The following is a 17972-nucleotide window of genomic DNA, read 5'->3' as shown; positions in this document are numbered from 1 at the left end:
CCGGTCACACCTTGACGTTTTAGCCAACGCATGCCGATTTTTGAATTTTTTTTCTAAAACGCTGGCACACGTTGAATACGTTATGGGTAAGTTTTGATAACATTGAGAGCACGCTGAAAAACACTGCCATACGTCGTTGTACGTTGGCTTTAAACATTGTACTTTTCGGTTGTCCTCAAATTTTTTCATGCTTGAAATTTCATGACGTATACCGGAGTATGACTCACACGTTCCGCTACGCTGGCCACAAGTTGTATGCACGGTCTGCGATCGTTGACAGACGTCAACACATGCTACTTGTAAGTTAATCATAAGTTGAGACATGCCGAGGTAATGTTTAGCGTACCCGAAACTTGTTTCTAACCTATGATTAACGTGTTGTTGGCACGTTACGCGATCGTTGCCACACATCGACAGACGTTACTTTTAAGTTACGCATAGGCTGAAAGACGTCAGTATAATGGATCGTCCTTGCGTCAGCGTCCACGGCCACGGCCAGGACACTTATTTGCAGCATTCTTCAAACTTTTCTTCGGCATGATGAGGATGTTCACACTTCGATGTCTAGCTTGGCTATGATTCCAATTGTCCATCGGCAGCGTCTATTTAAAATAGTCGAGTTTGAGCGTTTTAACACGTTCAGAAGAAACGCTTCAAATTTCCAAACCCCAGTGTCAAAAAACAAAGGCGAGTGACAGCAATTTAAATCGTTCATTGTAAACAATGAAAATAGTTGAGTGGTACCGTTTAAAAGTCGTTGAGTGTAAAAAAAATCCAATTGTTGAGCGCAAGCGTCTACTTTCAATAGTGGGGTTTGAGCGATTTAGCACGTTCAATAGAAACGATTAAAATTTCCAAGCGCCAGCGTCAAAAAACAAAGGCGAGTGACAGCAATTTAAATCGTTCATTGTAAACAATGAAAATGGCTGAGTGGTACCGTTTAAAAGTCGTTGAGTGTAAAAAAAATCCAATTGTTGAGCGCAAGCGTCTACTTTCAATAGTGGAGATGCAGCCATTTAAATCGTTGAGTGGCAGCCTATGAACCTACCCGTGGACACGCGGACGCAAGGAGGATCCATCATAACCCACACCCTCCCCCTCACACTCACCTACTACTGCCAACATGAACAAACCACTACTAATACTAATACTAATACTAATACTAATACTAATACTCATACTAATACTAATACTGTTACTGCTGACATGGACATCGACTCAAAAAGGACTCGATAACACTGTTGGGTTCCCCTTTTATGAGCAGCATTTTTATATACCAATTCCCAAAACCGCTGGGAACACGTCTTTATATGGCAGTTGTAAGCTAGAAACACATTCATTTTTTTTTTGTCGACCGGAAGACGTCATTGGAATACGTCTACATACGTCGATGTGTGTTGGGACTACGTAAAGAATTGGTTCAAAGCACGTCAAACATAAGTTAGAAATAAGTTTCGCGTAAAAAAGACATTACCGCGACGTGTTTCGACTTATGAGTAGCTTATAAGTAGCCTTTGTGGACGTGTGTAAGCATCCGCATATCGTGTGTACAACTTATCCCCATCGCATGCGGAACGTGTGTCATACGCCGAGTACGTCGTAAAATTTTGAACATGTTTAAAATTTCTTGACGTACTCTACTTACTACGACGTATGATAGCGTACTTTAGCGTTCTACTCACGTATACCAAACTTACTCATACCGTATTTGACGTGCCCCCAACGTTTTAGACACATTTTTCTTAGGTCGGCATACGCTGGCAAGATCGCCAAGGTGTGACCGCGATGTTGTCACTTCCATTTCTACGGCAGTTATGATTCGAATCGTTGTGCATCAGCCTTTTAATAGGCTACGTCACGACATCGTCGGTGATGCGTGCAACGCGCTATGCCGAAGTTAGACTATCGTTGGGCATAGGTTGTGTAGGCCAACAACAGGTTCAGCATTCGTTGGTATAAGTTATCTATAACACAACGAAACGTTCTGTGTCTATTACTAATATGTTATGCATATAACCAACTCGTTATGAATACGTCCGAATCTTAAAAAAAAAACATCAAAAGTTCAACGTCAGCCAGCGTTTTACATACATTTTAATACGTTGCCATCGCTGGCTAAAACGTCAAGGTGTGACCAGGCCTTAAGCAATTGCCCAGAACTAGATTAAATTTCATTACGGATGCACCAACAACGAGGTGTTTTGGACATCATATTGGACTTCAGGATCTCATCTTTTGTTCTACATCCTCCACAATATTGTGTATGTTAGCAAAGCAAAGGCAAATTTGAGACGGAATTAGCTCAGGTCAGCATTTAAACAGCCCAAAAAACCAAACAGCATTTTAGAATATTATATGGAAAGACCAAGGACCTGAAGACTCGGACTTTCGTCCTCCTGCACAGGTACTGGCAGCGCCACACCCCATGATCCAGTGAATCCATGACTCCCCAGACCCGACCCAGACATCTGTTGACCTCTGATTCACAGCCAGAAGAGACATGAATCTCACTGCCAAGGAAAGTGAATCTCCGTGTGACCTCAACATCCTCACCACAACCAGGAACAGACAAGATAGTAACATCAATATGTCATTGAAAGCCTGGATCTTAGTTTTGACCCAGGAAACCCATAATCCCAGTGGCTCTGACTCCTCATTCAACACCTCGAGGGACCCCATAAGGGGATCCAGCGTTTCCACAAAGGTGACTGCATCGTCTGCGAAATCATGGTCAGAGATCTTGATATTCCCAAACAATGCACCGCAGCTTGATCGCAGAACACCCTCCCCAGAATCCAGTCCATGCAAGTGTCGAAGAGTGTGGGGGCCAATATACACCCTTGACAAACTTCATTAATAACTGGAAATAAGTCGGAAATGGAACCAGCACACCTCACAGCACTCTCAGTATCAGAGTTAAATTCAGAAATCAGATTGATCAGTTTTGGTGGCACCCCACAAAGACCAAGACTCCTCCAGAGGGCATCCCAATTCACTGAATCAAATGCTTTGCAGAGATCAACATGGCTGCGAAGAGGCCCTGCCAAAAATAACATCTGCATTCGGTGAGGACCTGAAGAGCAAGGACACGGTCAATTGTTTACATCTTTGGTGGAAAGCCCGACTGCTCTGAGTGCTGGTGCCTTAGCAGATGGTGGCAAACCCTCTCAAGAATTATCCAAGCAAAAACCTTGCCTGGTACTGAGAGCAGCGTCAACCCTCGGGGATTTGTTTCAGTCCTGGCGATCACTCTTCCCTTTCCAGAGAGGGACAACAAGGCCCCTCTTCCAGTCACTTGTGATGATGCCTGTGTTCCAGTGGGAGCACAGAACTGCATGGAGTGACATTACAACAGCATTTCCAGCAGTCTCGAATAGTTTGGCATGGATGCTGCAGAACCCTGGGGCTTTATCCCATTTCAGCCGGTTCACCAAAGCCTGTGTTTCCACAAACAAAGGTGGTTCACAGTTGATTGGAGGGTCAGCAATTGGAATAGGTAAACCCCTGATGTCCAACTCAACAGCTGGTGGGTCAGCTTGGTACAGCGGATCAAAGTAACCGGCCCAGTGGGCCTTCACTTCAGACTACTCTGTCAAAAGTGCACCACCCTCTGCTCTAACTGCTGAACATTGAGGTATGGGCTTGGGAGGAACGCAATGCGCGAATTCCCCTGTAAGCAGGAAAAGAATCACTTGACCACAGGTGATGCTCTACTCCTTCACAGATTCCTCGCACATAGGCTTCCTTGACTGCTCTCAGGGCATGTACAGTTTTTGCCTCAACTCCCTGAAAGCTCTGCTCTGCCAGTAAGCCAGGCCCTGTGACTGGTAAATGGTATCCAGTGTCCATTGGGAGACAAAGTTCTTCTTCGCGTGATGGTGGCTTCAAAGACATCCACTGGAAACATCAAGTATGGTGGTCTTGAAGGCACTCTACAACCCTTCAGGATTCCCCAAAACACCCAGACCCCCCCAAATCCCCACTCAGCCTGCTCGTAAACTCCTCAGCTACCCCCTCATCCATGAGCTTGCCAACATCCAGCCGAGGCTGGGTTGTACCATTTACCTGGATTTAAGCTGCAACTTCAGCGTTGCTACAACAAGCCTGTGGTCGGTATTGAGGTTATTTTAATTGTAAAGGTAGTAGTTTTGAAAGCCAGTCTTCCCGGATTGCGGAACCTGCTGTAATGGGATGTACAGCTGCGTTTCTGAGGTGTCGAGCACAAGCAGACAAACCCTCTCTGGTGTCCATGGAATGCCAACGGCAAGCCGCTCATACACTAACAACTTTCTGTTCTGTGCACCTACGAGAGCAGCTCGAACAAACCGGTAAATTTCTCTTAGGCGTCCCTGGTTTGCCAACAGCAAACAGCTAAATTTCCTTCAGAGCAAAGTTCACAGGAAAGACAACCGCCAAAGTGCATACGGGATAAGCAGCTCCACCTCGAACACTGTCTCTGGTGTGTTCTGTACCCTCAACCCAATAAAGTTTCACATCTTACTTTCCACATGAAACAAGCCACGTTGTTGGCTTTTTATACTGTTCTCTTGACAAGCTTGCAGACAATTGCCATCCCATTCACACTCTGGGCTCTCAGACAAGCTTTGAGATGACTCTATCCCATCCACATTCTGGGCTCTTCCATGCTCCCCAGACATGGTTTTGAGTCCCGTCTCATGCAAGTCTCTCCTCTATTGGTGTGCATCCGATAGGGCAGGTCCATGAAGCAGCTTGTGGAAAATCTCGCTGTCCCTGAGGGAGTCTTGAACGCAGCCGTCACGCCCCCCCCACCCTTTGTGCGCTAAAGACGCGGAAAGCACCCCCAGCCACTCCCTGCACATGCAAAACGTCCTTTGTACTGTGCATACTGTTCGCATGCAAGAAGCACCGTCCTGCAGGCGAATGTGGAAGTCCAGAGAAGGAAGAATGGAGGAAGTGCAGGGAAGGAAGAATGTGGGAAAATAATTTGATGCCGGTGTGGAGGATCAATTGTTTACCGTGGGTGACAGGTGGTTGGCAGTAAATAATAAAAGAATGAGAGGGTTTGAGTGGTGAGCGACGGATACATTGAAGGATGAGAATAAACCTATAGGGTTGAAAGAAAGATTTACGGGATGAAAGAGGGGTTGTTGGATTGAGTGACGGTGTATTGAAGGAAGGTTTGAAAGTAGCGGTGGGAGGAAGGATAAGACATCACACCAGGTATACACAAACTAACCTCAACGCATGTCCTCCAAAACAATGAGACAAGTGGCAAAGAACTCCCCACAATAAACTAAGTAACTCATCCTCAGGTCTCCGACTTGTCCGTGTATGCTCTCCCCGGGGAATATTTTCAAAACCATCACAATATTATCCAAATGCAAGCAGGATATAAATTTGCTGAGCAATGACTTGGACAGCTAATGCGTGGAAAAAACCCCCCCAAAAAACCAAACACTCCACATGAAAAACACTTACAACACATAACGGTAAATTTAGAGGAAGTAAAAAAAAAAAGCAAACACTTACACATATACAGTTCCCATAAAAACAGCCGTTTATAACAATAACTTCAAATGAACTCAAAAATAATAATACAGACCAAAGAAATGATCAAAATTGCAGTTGAAGGCCAAGAGTAAAAACAGTGCTGATAACTCACCAGCTGAAGGAATCTCTCCATACGTCCTCAACTGTGAAGCATATTCATCATTCTTGTGCAGGTCTTCGAGAGACTAAAGTCACAATCATGGGTGGAATAACACCATTGTAAGTGTCAGTGCATTGAGGTAGCCTCATGGAAAGTTCCTTCGAGCAAATCCAAACTTTTGAATATGGATAAAAACTTTTCAAATAAACTTTTGAATATGGTGCACCGACAAGATATCTTAAAAGCAGAATATCACATGACAGGTATACAAAGCATACCTTTGCCATAAAATCACTTACCCTGCTCTGTGGTGTAGCTTGGGTAGAGAGGAGGCAGCAATCTACTTCACCCATTAGATACTCTGCCACACTGAATAAATATCAGAAGCAGCTTCGATATCAAAATAACAATGGTAATGAAATCTGCTTGTTCATTTAAATGACCAATTAATAATTGCCATTAATGCAAAGTCTGATAAAAACATATCAGATGATCGGCAAAACAAAATTTTTTAAAAACTTGATGTTATACTATCCTTTCACAATTGCAACAGCTTTGTGGTCAAGCCATTAGATGGTTCGACACCGAGTCACAAATCGTACAAAGCTGGAGCTTGTGAAAGCAGTGGAGATTTTTGCAGGCAGAAACAAACAAAAACCAAAAACAGGACTGAGAAACAATTGCAACGAAGCATGCATCGCTTATGCAGTGCCTTTTCATGGGAAATTATTACACAATCAACACCTTACAGAAACAAATAGCATTATTGTTTGCATTCAGAACCCTGGGAAAAAAATATATTGTTGTGTAAATGACCTCGAATAGGTTATAGATGTTTCATATAGTGTAGTTATTTCCTTGAGTGTCTCAGCAGAAACATAAAGTAATTAAATGTGACATTATACATGTGTTGCTTATGTTAGTTATGCACCGTCAACCTTCCCTATTGTGCGTATCTAAAATTATCAACCAGTTTGACCCCATTTATTGATGGAATCAGTCATAAATGCCTTTTTTAGCGTTCTGGTAGGCATGAGGCGCAGGTTCAGGCGAGGAATCCAGTAGAGCCGACCGGACCAAATGGTGGATGTGAACCACCCCACGAGTGAGGTCACAGAGGAGGGGGATAAACCGTCAAAGGTGACATGTGACACCGAGCTGTAAAAAGGTGAGGGCGAGAAGAAAGTAGGAGGATAATCTAAGAGTTTCCACACCGAACCTGTGAGAAGGCTACATTTGGAGTCTGTGAAACTGCCAGGCAAGCTATGCCACCACCAAGCCAGGCAAGCTATGCCACCACCCACCAAGCCATGCCTCTCCGCCACATCATAAGCATCATGCTGCATGCCGCCTGCTGACCACAAGCAAGGACGCAACCTTTGACTCTCCACATTGGTTCCTGCTGTGTCTGGCCAGGCAAAGCCAAGGGTATTTCAGTCCTGTGACCTCAGTCTGTTGTCTATCTCCAGTAGTGCAACTGATTTGTTCCTGAGGCCGAAGATAATTAAGGTACCCAGTTGTTCATTGGTTTATTGTGTGCGTATTCAAGTCAGGTCAGGTCAGGTCAGGTCAGGTATGGGAGCATGCGCCAGAGCAACGCGTCCACTCCACTCATGATACTCCCTCACTGAAAGAATCTGGTGAGCAGTATCAGCTTCAGGAAAATGAGCCACGTGACCAAACAGCCGCAGCTGATGCTCAGAGACTATGTAAGTAACAAATCTCATTTGAGTTTCTCTCAGCAACCGCTCGTTGGACACAAAGTCTGACCAGCGATTGCCAAGGATTCTCCGAAGGGACCTGGTACCAAAGGAAATACGTCTCCATCTCAGATCCCTGGTCAGAGTCCAAGTCTCTCATCCACAGAGCAAGACTGGAAGCATCAAAGACCTGAAGACTCGGACTTTCGTACTCCCGCACAGGTACCGGCAGCGCCACACCCCATGATCCAGTGAATCCATGACTCCCCAGACCCGACCCAGACGTCTATTGACCTCTGACTCGCAGTCAGAAGAGACATGAATCTCACTGCCAAGGTAAGTGAATATCTCCATGACCTCCACATCCTCACCACAACAAGGAACAGACAAGATAGAAACATCCAATGTCATTGAAAGCCTGGATCTTAGTTTTGACCCAGGAAACCCATCATCCCAGCGGCTCTGACTCCTCATTCAGCACCACGAGGGAACCCAAAAGGATATCCGGAGTCTCTGCAAAGATGACTGCATCATCTGCGAAATTAAGGTCAGAGATTTTGACATGCCCAAACGATGCACGGCAGCTTGAATTTTCCGACATCCTCCCCAGAATCCAGTCTACACAAACGCTGAAAATTGTGGGGGCCAGTACACATCCCTGATGAACTCCAGTAACAACAGAAAACAAGTCGGAGACAGTATCACCACTTCTCACAGCACTCTCAGTACCATTGCAGTACAGACATCAGATTGATCAGTTTTGGTGGCACCCCACGAAGGACAATAATTCTCCAGAGGGCATGCTGATTCACTGAATCGAACGCTTTGCGGAGATCAACATCGGCTGCAAGCAGCCCCTGCCGAAACTCTTGTCTGCGTTCGGTGAGGACCGGAAGAGCAAGGACACGGTAAAATGTTGACCTATTTGGTGAAAAGCCTCTGGACGTTGGTGCTCAAGCAGATGGTGACGAACCCGATCAATAATTATCGGAGCAGAGACGTTGCCCGGCACTGGGAGCAGCGTCACCCCTCGGGAGTTGTTGCAGTCTTGGCGATCACCCATCCCTTTCCAGGGAGGAACAACAAGGTCCCTCTTCCAATCAGTTGGAATGATGCCTGTGTTCCAGTAAGAACACAGAACTGCATGCAACGACACGAGTGCTGCATTTCCACAAGTCTTGAGAAGTTCAGCATGGATGCCGCAGATCCCAGGAGCTTTACCCTGTTTCAACCGGTTCACCACAGCCTGTGTTTCCACAAACAAAGGTGGATCACAGTTGATGGGAGGGTCAGCAATAGGGATAGTAACACTCCTAACATTGAACTTGACAGCTGATGGATCAGCCTGGTACAGCCGCTCAAAGTAACCTGCCCAGCGGGCCTTCACTTCAGACTCCTCTGTCAAGAGCCTACCACCCTCTGCTCTAACTGCAGTACACATAGGTATGGGCTTGGAGAAACACAATAGACAAATTCCCCTGGAAGTAGGATGAGAATCACTTGACCACAGGTAATTCTCATCCCCTCATAGATTCTCATCCCCCTCACAGTCCATCTTGTCCACCCTTAACGCATGTACCTTTTTATGAACCCTGAACCCTCTCAGCACCCTGAACAGCTCAGCTCTGCCAATAAGCCTGACCCTGCTACTCTGGTGAATGGTCCCCAGTATCCTTTGAGAGACCAAATTCTTCTTCACCCTTCGTTGAATTTGAAGACACCCACAGGCAACATCAAGGATGGTGGTCTTGAAGGCATTCCCCAACTCTTCAGGATTCCCCAAAGCACCCAGACCACCCAAATCCCCACTTAGCCTGTTTCCAAACTCCTCAGCTAGCCTCTCATCCTTGAGCTTGCCAACATCCAGCCAAGGCTGGGATCGTACCATTCTCCCACATTTAAGCTGCAACTTCAGAGTTGCTACAACAAGCCTGTGGTCGGTATTGAGGAACTGAGCTCTCCGGTAGACCCTGCAGTTCTGGAATATCCTCCAGTGGCCATCAACGAGCACATGGTCAATTTCCTTTGCCACTCCACCAGCATTGGAATACCAAGTCCAGTGATGAGCCGGTGCGTGCTGAAACCGTGAACCAGCCACCCTAAGTCCATGACTTCTTGCAAAGTCACGGAACTTATTGCTGTTCTGGTTCACAATTCCAAATCCATGGGGACCAACACACGTCTCATAGCCATCCCTATCAGTTCCAGTCGATGCATTGAAATCCCCCAAGACTAGAACAGTATGTCACCTGGGGCACTGTTCAACCACAGACTCGAGCGTGGCATAGAATGCATCCTTCACGGTGAGATAACTTGCCTCAGTTGGAGCATAAACAGAGACCAGGGAAATGACACCCAAGGTGCGACAAATCCATTGTCTCATAACATGCTCAGTGACCAGTGTTACCTCAATTATAATTGGCGTGAGCTTATTGGACACAGCTACAGCAACTCCTTGGGCATTGTAACTATCAGTGTAACCAGACCAATAGTATGTGTAATCACGCGCCATGTACTCTTCCCTGCGAAGGGAAGCAGCACAGGAGGTACTCCCACAGAGTGGGTTTTCAGATATTCTTACACTTGTGGGTTTTGCGGAATGAAATGTTTCATATGGTAGCCAGAGTGCAAATCCTGCCACCGACCTCCTAAAACAAAGTAACGCAACTGCAGGAGGACGTCCACAGACACAGTTGGGCACTCAAAATGGATGGCCGTTTGCTCACAAGGAGCTCCTCTGCCTGTATTCAGTTGGTGAGTTAAGGGGTTTGTCTAATTATTATTGATTGTTGTGATTGCTTCCTGTACTTCCCTCGTGCCATTATTTTGTTCTTTATTCAAACATTGGCTTCTTGTTCGGGGTTTTTCACATGTTCATGGTGAAATCTGAGCTGTCTTTTCCATCTCCACCTCACTAAGGTTGAGTTTTCTGACCGGATTTGTCATGTGTTTGTTGTTGCGTCTTCGTCAAGATGTCTTTTGTTTTATCCCGTACAATATTTCATGCAACTTAGTTCGTTGTTTTGTGCCATTTGTTTCGTGCTGTCAAGGCCTGAATGGCCTTTTTCAAGGCTCACCTCAGATAGAAAGTGTGCCCTGCTTGAAGCTCAGTGCTGGGTGTATTCCCGGGTACTTGCTTCTGTTTCCTCAACATTATATTTTCCTATTTCATGTCTATTTCTTTTCTCTCCTCATTTCAAAAAATTGTAACAGGCAAACAAAACTTTACATTTCACTCCATAAGGATTCTAATTTGTATTGAATTTCCTTGTGCGACTCATTCGACACCCCCCTCCCTCCTCCACCCCCATCCTCAACTCCTGTTTTCTCCAAACGGAATCAATATTAAATATAAATGTTGATATAAATATAAATGTTACATCTTCTGTTTTTTTTTTTTATAATCGGTTTCAGAATTCATTTCAACCCTTGTCTTCGAGAAACACATCACATATTCTTCTTCTCCGCCACAATATATGGCTCTTCTTCGACAAAAGGATTATTTTTTTGAGGTGTTTGCATTTCTCTGTGTCTTGTCCACAAACCTCTCTCCCCCCCCCCCCCACACAGCACAGTCTCTATCCATGCATTTAACAACAGTTCTAATGTCCCATCCCATGATCTTTATCTCCGTCTGTCAAACATGGAAATATGGAATGAGGTTTGGGGATTAGGTCATCCAAGTGTGATTGAAAAACATTTCCCTTTTCAAGAAGTTTGAGGGAAAACATGACTTTCATTCCAATGACATCAAGAAACCCATCTCACACTGGAAAAATAATGTGACACTGGCTGAAGATTACAAAACAAGGATACAAGTCCTCAAAGATGACACAGTTCCCCTACCATAGATAAAAAATGGGACATATAGATGTTACATTTAAATAAATGTATTAAATTAAATAGGTAGTGGAGATGGTGAAGTGCATAGAAATAAATAAATAAATAATTCAAGGTGGTATGTAGGTACACAACGATACACAAATAACTTTGATGCTGGAGGAGGCTATTTGGCACATCATGCCTGCATTGCATCAAGCCCAGTGTCATCACAAATTCACAACATATGCTACTGACAAGTCCTGCCAATATCCCCATCCCGCTCTATCTCCAATGCATTAAGATACCCATCTCATTCCCACTTAAGCTTCCACTACCTTTACAGAAAGACCATTCTTTGCATTAACCACTCTTGGACAAGAACCCTGCCTGAGAACTGTCCGAACTCTCATCCTCTTTTCTCTCAAGCTATGGCCCCGGATCCTAACACTGCCAACTCTACTGAAAAACTCCACTGCACATATGTTGTCCACAGCCTTCACAACTCTGCAAACAAGGAAACGGTGATAAAAAGGTGATGATGGTGATGATGATGACGACGACGACGACGACGACCCTTCATTATCTTTACATCTCCATCAAATCCCCTTGTTATTGCTGCTTTTCCAATGTATAAAGTAATGCGACCTTCAACCATGTCTCATGATTTAGTCTAACCAGCCCTGGAATCAATCTATTCGCTCGACGCTGTGCCCTCTATATGGCAGCTATATCCTTCCTCAGATGTGGTGACCAAAAGTGTACACATTATTCTGCACGAGACCTCACTAAATTCCAACACAGTGTAAACATTACCTCTTTTGATAATATAAAATGTCCCAGGACGATACACTTAAAACACTGTTAGCTTTGCCTCCATCTGATTGGCACTGTGCTCTCCGCTAACCCTATCCACCCCCTCCCCTCCCAACATACAGTATATAGGAGCACACCCAGATCCTTTTTTCTGTGTGACATACTCAAAGACTTGCATGATGTAATCCCTATTTTCATTATTCTGACCCATCACCAGCAACTTACATTCCCTCATGTTAAACTGTATCTGCCACTCTTTTGCCCCATCAATTAAAATATCTAGGCTTTTAAAAACCTGATCACTACCCTCTCTGCTATCTACCTTCGATCCAAGATCTTATCCCTGAGGATCCCTTCCCTGAGGATCTGATCCCATCCCTGAGGATGCTAGCATGACCAACATCTTACCAGCCAGACATCCTCCCACTCAGGGACACTTTCTGCTTCCTACCATTAAGCCAATTTCCAATCCAGTTAGCGACTCTACCAGCCACAAAAGAAGCCCACACCTTCCGATGTGGTACCTAATCAAATGCCTTCTGAAAATCTAGATACACGATATCTACTGCAATAACCTCATCAACTCAATCAGAAACTACTTCATCGGTTGTCGAATTGCAAAACGTGTATAAATAAATAACAACTTTAGATGGTATGTCTGCAGTGAAGATGATAAAGTGTGTATAAATAAATAAATAATCAAAAAGATCAAATAGAGGAATGGAGTTATCAGGAGGAACCTGAATAGGCAAAGATTGAGCCATCAATAGGAACGTGAATAGGATTTGGATTTTGGCTGCCACTCCTCTACCCTCAAACCCATCCAGGCATAACCAAATAAGCCTTCAAAAACAATTTGCAAGGGTTCACCTCTCCCTACAATAATTCAGGGTTGTGTGTTGGTGGTGGAGATGGCAAAGTGTACGTCTAAACAATAACCTAAAGTTGTGTGAGACGGTATAAGGCGTCTATAAACTAATAAAAAAATTCACCGTGGTATTTCGGTAACACAATGATAAAACATATAAAAACTACAATGGCACTCGTGGAATGCAAAGTCTTGCCCCGCATGCTCATTTTGAACAAAAATACCATCGTTAACTGAATACGCAACCAATTATGGCCAACTACTTTTATGGCCCATATACCCATATCCTCCATGCACCCTATTATGTTACATAGTTTATTGGCATGGGTTATGAATGTCATAAATTTAATTATTCACTCACATTGGGTCAGATATCAGATATATGAATTTTCAGATTTTTGGGGGATTCGGAAGAATTTCAAATGAACCAATTAAACCACTACTCTGATGATGCCATTGTTATCAACAAATATACCCCATGGGAAGATGATGACATATGTCGTTTCAATATTTTAAGTTGTGCGGTCTTGGAGAAAATGATGTCCAGTTTTTTTCCCTTTAATCCAACATGGCTGCCATACTATGTGACCAATTGGATCAGAAATTGAATTCTTCAATCATATATAGACTGGACACATTTTTTTTATGTGAAAGCATGAGGAATTTTTTGGTAGAAGTGACTGCCGTGGTTATTTTTGAGAACTTGAGTGTGCCAAATTAAAAAATGGTTGTTAACACGCTGAATTTTCAGGTCATGCTCCAACTTTTGAACGTTTGTATGAAGTAGTGAGAGACAGAAAAGATAATGAAAAAACAAGCTCAAATGAGCTAAGATCCTCGTCCTCTTAAGGATGACGTCATAAAAACGAATATGACGTTATTGTGATGTATCATGTTTGTGATAAATTATCTGTGCTAATGCCCGGCTTGATTCCCGCAAACAAAATTCAAACAGCTTGCCTAGTTTCAGAGATAATGGTATAGGCGATTTCAATTAGCGGCGATATTATGATGTCAACTTTTTTTCTAGGAAGAATTTCCAAAATCAGAGATGGTTACTGCCTGCGCGTGGGCTTTCTGCATATACATGGCAAGTTTCATGAAGATCCGATGAAAACTCTGGGTTGTGAAACAAAAAATGTCAAAAATTAGGAATGACGTCATAAAAATTGATATGACGTCATAGTGATGTATCATATGTGTGATAATTCATCTCTGCTAATGCCCTGTTCGATTCCCGCAAACAGAATTCAAAAAGCTTGCCTAGTTTCGGAGATAATTTTTAGGCGATTTCCATTTGCGGAGATATTTTGACGTCATAACTTTTTTTCTCGGAGGAATTTTCAAAATCGGAGATGGTTACTGTCTGCGCAGGGTATTTTTTCCACATATATGCCAAGTTTCAGGACGTTTTGTTGAAAACTGTAGGCTGTGAAACAAAAAAGTCCACAAGAAGAAGATGAAGAACAACGTGAGTAAGACTGAGAGATCCTCCACGAGGATCTAAAAATAAGCAACGGTCCTGAAAGCTGATCGAAGTGTCATGCAATGCCTTATCATTGCCTATGAAACTGGCATAAAGGTTGACCGACAACATGTGTTGAAGCATCAGCTGATGAAGGTGCCAATATCACGAGCAGAGATGAGTGGATCCTTGAGAACTGGCACGAAATCTGTGCAGGCAGACATACTCACAGCAGACACTGATTGCCCTCAAACATTGAACTCTGAGGTGTGCCGTCGTGTCTAATAATAGATTGACAGGCACTAGTCGTTGCCCTTGGGAAGCCCACTGGAGCAAATATGTTTGGTGATCTCCTGGATATCTTCACAATAGATGGTGTTTTTGACAGCTATCAGGAGCAATCCATCAAGACTGGTACGAGAATTGGCAACGACCTATTCAGGACGCACCAAGGACGCACCAAGACCACTCAACCAATTCGGCATGTGAATGTCTCTTCCCAATGGCTGGCCAAACTTCCTCGCCTTGCCTGTGAACAAGGCTGACTTGGCATGCTTTTGATCAGAACAACTTATAGCAAAGGCACCACCTGACAGGGACATTGTTGTTGCAGGGGGATTTGTTGATGAACGAGAAGTGAAATCATCACATATATCCAATGATCCGTCAGATCTTGCTGCAACACATGAAGAGGGTGAAACATGACAAGTTCGACATAGCTTGAACAACAACTTCAGCAATATTGTCATGTCTGCAAGAGATACCAATGTTCTTCTACAACTTGTGTCACATTATCCTCATTTCTCCTGCCAGAATGTATGGATGAAGTCAGGCACAGCAAAAAAAAACCAAAGTATATTCCCATTAAGGACATCTTTGACCAGCTGCCTCACAGGCTCTAGCATCTCTCCTGCCTCTCCATGCACTGACAGAATGTGACTACATGTAATTCATATGCAATCACACAAAGCGCTCTGCCTGGAAGCTGTTCATCAAACACCATGTCCTTCTTGCTGGCTTAGGTGATGGACAACTCATAGAAAAGATTGAAGCAGAAGATAAATTTGTATGCAGGATGTACAAGTTGGACCATATTGACTCTGTAGACAGGGTGCGCTGCACCATATTTGCCAAAGCATACAATCCAGAGGCCATGCCACCGACGAGCAATGCTTTGCAGTTTCACATTAAGCGAGTGCATTACCAAACATTGGTTTGGAAGCAAGCTCACCACCCAGATCCAGATCTGCCGAAACAATAGAAGATGGGATAGAAGCACCAGGGAGAGAAAGTAAAACCATCCTGATGACACCAGCTGCAATTCCTGAAGCATGCACGGAAGTCATCGCCTGCTCATGTCGCACTGGATGCAGAAACTTCCGCTGCAGCTGTAGAAAGGCCAAACCATTCTACGTGGCAGCCTGTGGATTGGATGCATCAGAAATGCCAATGACAATGGCTGTGCTAATATTAACCAAACATCATGGTCTATATCTGAACACCGATGCAGATGATGTGTGGCCTCCATATTTAACAATGCATCACATACAGATTTGCTTGCCAGATAACTAAGTACAGTGTCACTTGACCATGTGACTGAAAATCATGAATTAACCACGTTATGCTAAGATTTTCAAACATTCAAATTTCCAGAAAGTAATTTATAAAGTGACAAAAATATGAATTACCTTCTGTTGCCAAGAAATGTAAATCTGGATGTTAAAACATGAGCAAACATTGTTTTCTTTGGTGAAATCATATGCCAGAACGACATTTTTGCGGTGTTTTTTAAATTGTTTATTCGGAGACTAAAAATTAAAAATAAAGTTTGGTAACAGCAAGATTAGTAAATAGTATGTCTCAATGGCCGAGAATATGCTGGTTACATACTTCTACCAAAAAAATTCCTCTTGCTATTTTTATGGATGACTTTTCCAAAAATGCGTCCACTGTCCAGTCTAATTAGGTCATAGATCAGATCAATGAAATTTCAGATTTTTCGGATAAGGATTTCAACTCAACCAATTATGGCTGGAATACCACTTCACCACGGCATAATCGTTATCACTTTATATATCCCCATGGGGGGGTTGATGATATATGCCAAGTTTCAATTTTTTTCATTGCGTGGTTTCGAAGAAAATTATGTCCAATGTTTTTTCCCTTTAAGCCAATATGGCTGCCATACTCTCACAATGGTGAAGAATCACTTTTTAAAATTAACTCATTTCCAGATCCGGTTACAGATCTTCAAGAAAATCTAATCAATTTGGCCTTTGTAAGACACCCAACCTGTCAAAATTTTGTCCAAATCCATAAATACTATTTTTACATATCCTGTTCACAGCCAGACAGACAGACAAACAGACAGGTGAAAACATAACCTCCATCCACCTTCAGTGGTGGAGGTACAAGAGTGGAAGAGATTTGCACAGCATTATTGCTCATAATTAAAATTTTAATGTAACCTTATGAAAATAACCTCATCGGTTTAAAAAGGGAGTACGATATAGAAATACATGGGGGTAGTTAGATATCACGACAAATTCACATGGCTGTGCAGGTAGACGGGTATGAAATTATGCTCAAACCAGATTATTCTATTGCGCTTTTTTATGCAAGCTCCACAGTATGCTTGACAAAAAAGCAGGATACAATCTTAAGACAATAAGAGTTGAAAATAGAGATCAAGTACATCAAAAAGGGGAATGATTAAAAATATTCAAAGCTACAATGGAGGCCTATTTGAAACAGTAATGTTTAATAACTTGTTTAAATAGGTGAAAAAATTTGATCGAGCAAATTGCAAGAGGAATGGGGTTCTCAAGTTCAAGAAAATAGAATTATGTAAGGTTTAAATTCAAGTCGATGCATGAATAAGGCAAAGGTTAGTCAGGTGAATGGAAGAAGGTGATTATATATTGTCATGCAGATGTCAAACTTCAAACAGAGCACAACCACATCTGAGCAGTTAACATCACCAGGTGAAGCCAACACGTTTAAGATGATTGTACGAAAACAAATTCTCACAAGCCGACACTGAGCGATTGTCATCGGTCGGTGATGCTGCATTCATGTGCCGGTTAACAAGCAAGTTTTGAATAAAATTAATCCTCCAGGAATCCAAAAAGAAAAATATACCATCAGAGATGGGGAATCCCCCACCATTGAATGAAAAAGGTCATACATATTCCAGATAATGAGGGAGGTGAATTGGAAACAAGACACCATTTGGTCATCATCTCGAAAAAGTTCCCCAGGGGTGAGGAATGTAGTAACCAAAAATAATTGAAATCAGATAAGCGGTTTTCCATTTATTACAAAAAACATTTTTTTCAAGATGGCCGCCCAAGTCGGCCATCTTGGATCTGGCCACGCCCAAAATCAATAGGGTTCTTCCTTTTCAGGTGGTACATGTGTGACTCAAATTTCAAATCGATGTGGCGAAAAAACATTTTTTTCAAGATGGCCGCCCCAGTCGGCCATCTTGGATTCGGCCCGCCCAAAATCAATTGGGTTCTTCCTTTTCAGGTGGTACATGTGTGAGCCAAAATTTCAAATAGATATGGCGAACAGTTTATGAGTTATCGCACTCACAGCTATAAATGTTGATGCCGCCCCAGTTGGCCATCTTGGATCCGGCCATGCCCAAAATCAATAGGGTTCTTCCTT

At 43.3% G+C, this 17972-nt stretch overlaps 1 protein-coding gene across 1 annotated transcript in view; it reads right to left on the bottom strand.

The window, feature by feature from the left end:
• LOC147034936 (rho GTPase-activating protein 45-like) overlaps positions 1-17972 on the bottom strand; it is a 166909-nt gene that overhangs the window by 67517 nt on the left and 81420 nt on the right. The window contains exons 6-11 of the mRNA XM_085859669.1: positions 5932-6001; positions 5585-5717; positions 4792-4892; positions 4502-4691; positions 4179-4303; positions 3736-3897 (exon numbers count right to left, since the gene is read on the bottom strand). Coding sequence (XP_085715795.1) covers positions 3736-3897; positions 4179-4303; positions 4502-4691; positions 4792-4892; positions 5585-5717; positions 5932-6001 — 781 coding nt within the window. The remainder of the gene's footprint in view (positions 1-3735; positions 3898-4178; positions 4304-4501; positions 4692-4791; positions 4893-5584; positions 5718-5931; positions 6002-17972) is intronic.

The sequence above is a fragment of the Eptatretus burgeri genome, chromosome 1 (assembly GCF_056783735.1).
Source record: "Eptatretus burgeri isolate ZD-2024b chromosome 1, Ebu_testis_v1, whole genome shotgun sequence".
Classification (NCBI taxonomy): Eukaryota; Metazoa; Chordata; class Myxini; order Myxiniformes; family Myxinidae; genus Eptatretus; species Eptatretus burgeri.
The sequence above is the reverse complement of the archived record's forward strand: the minus strand, read 5'-3'. Positions and strand labels throughout refer to the sequence as shown.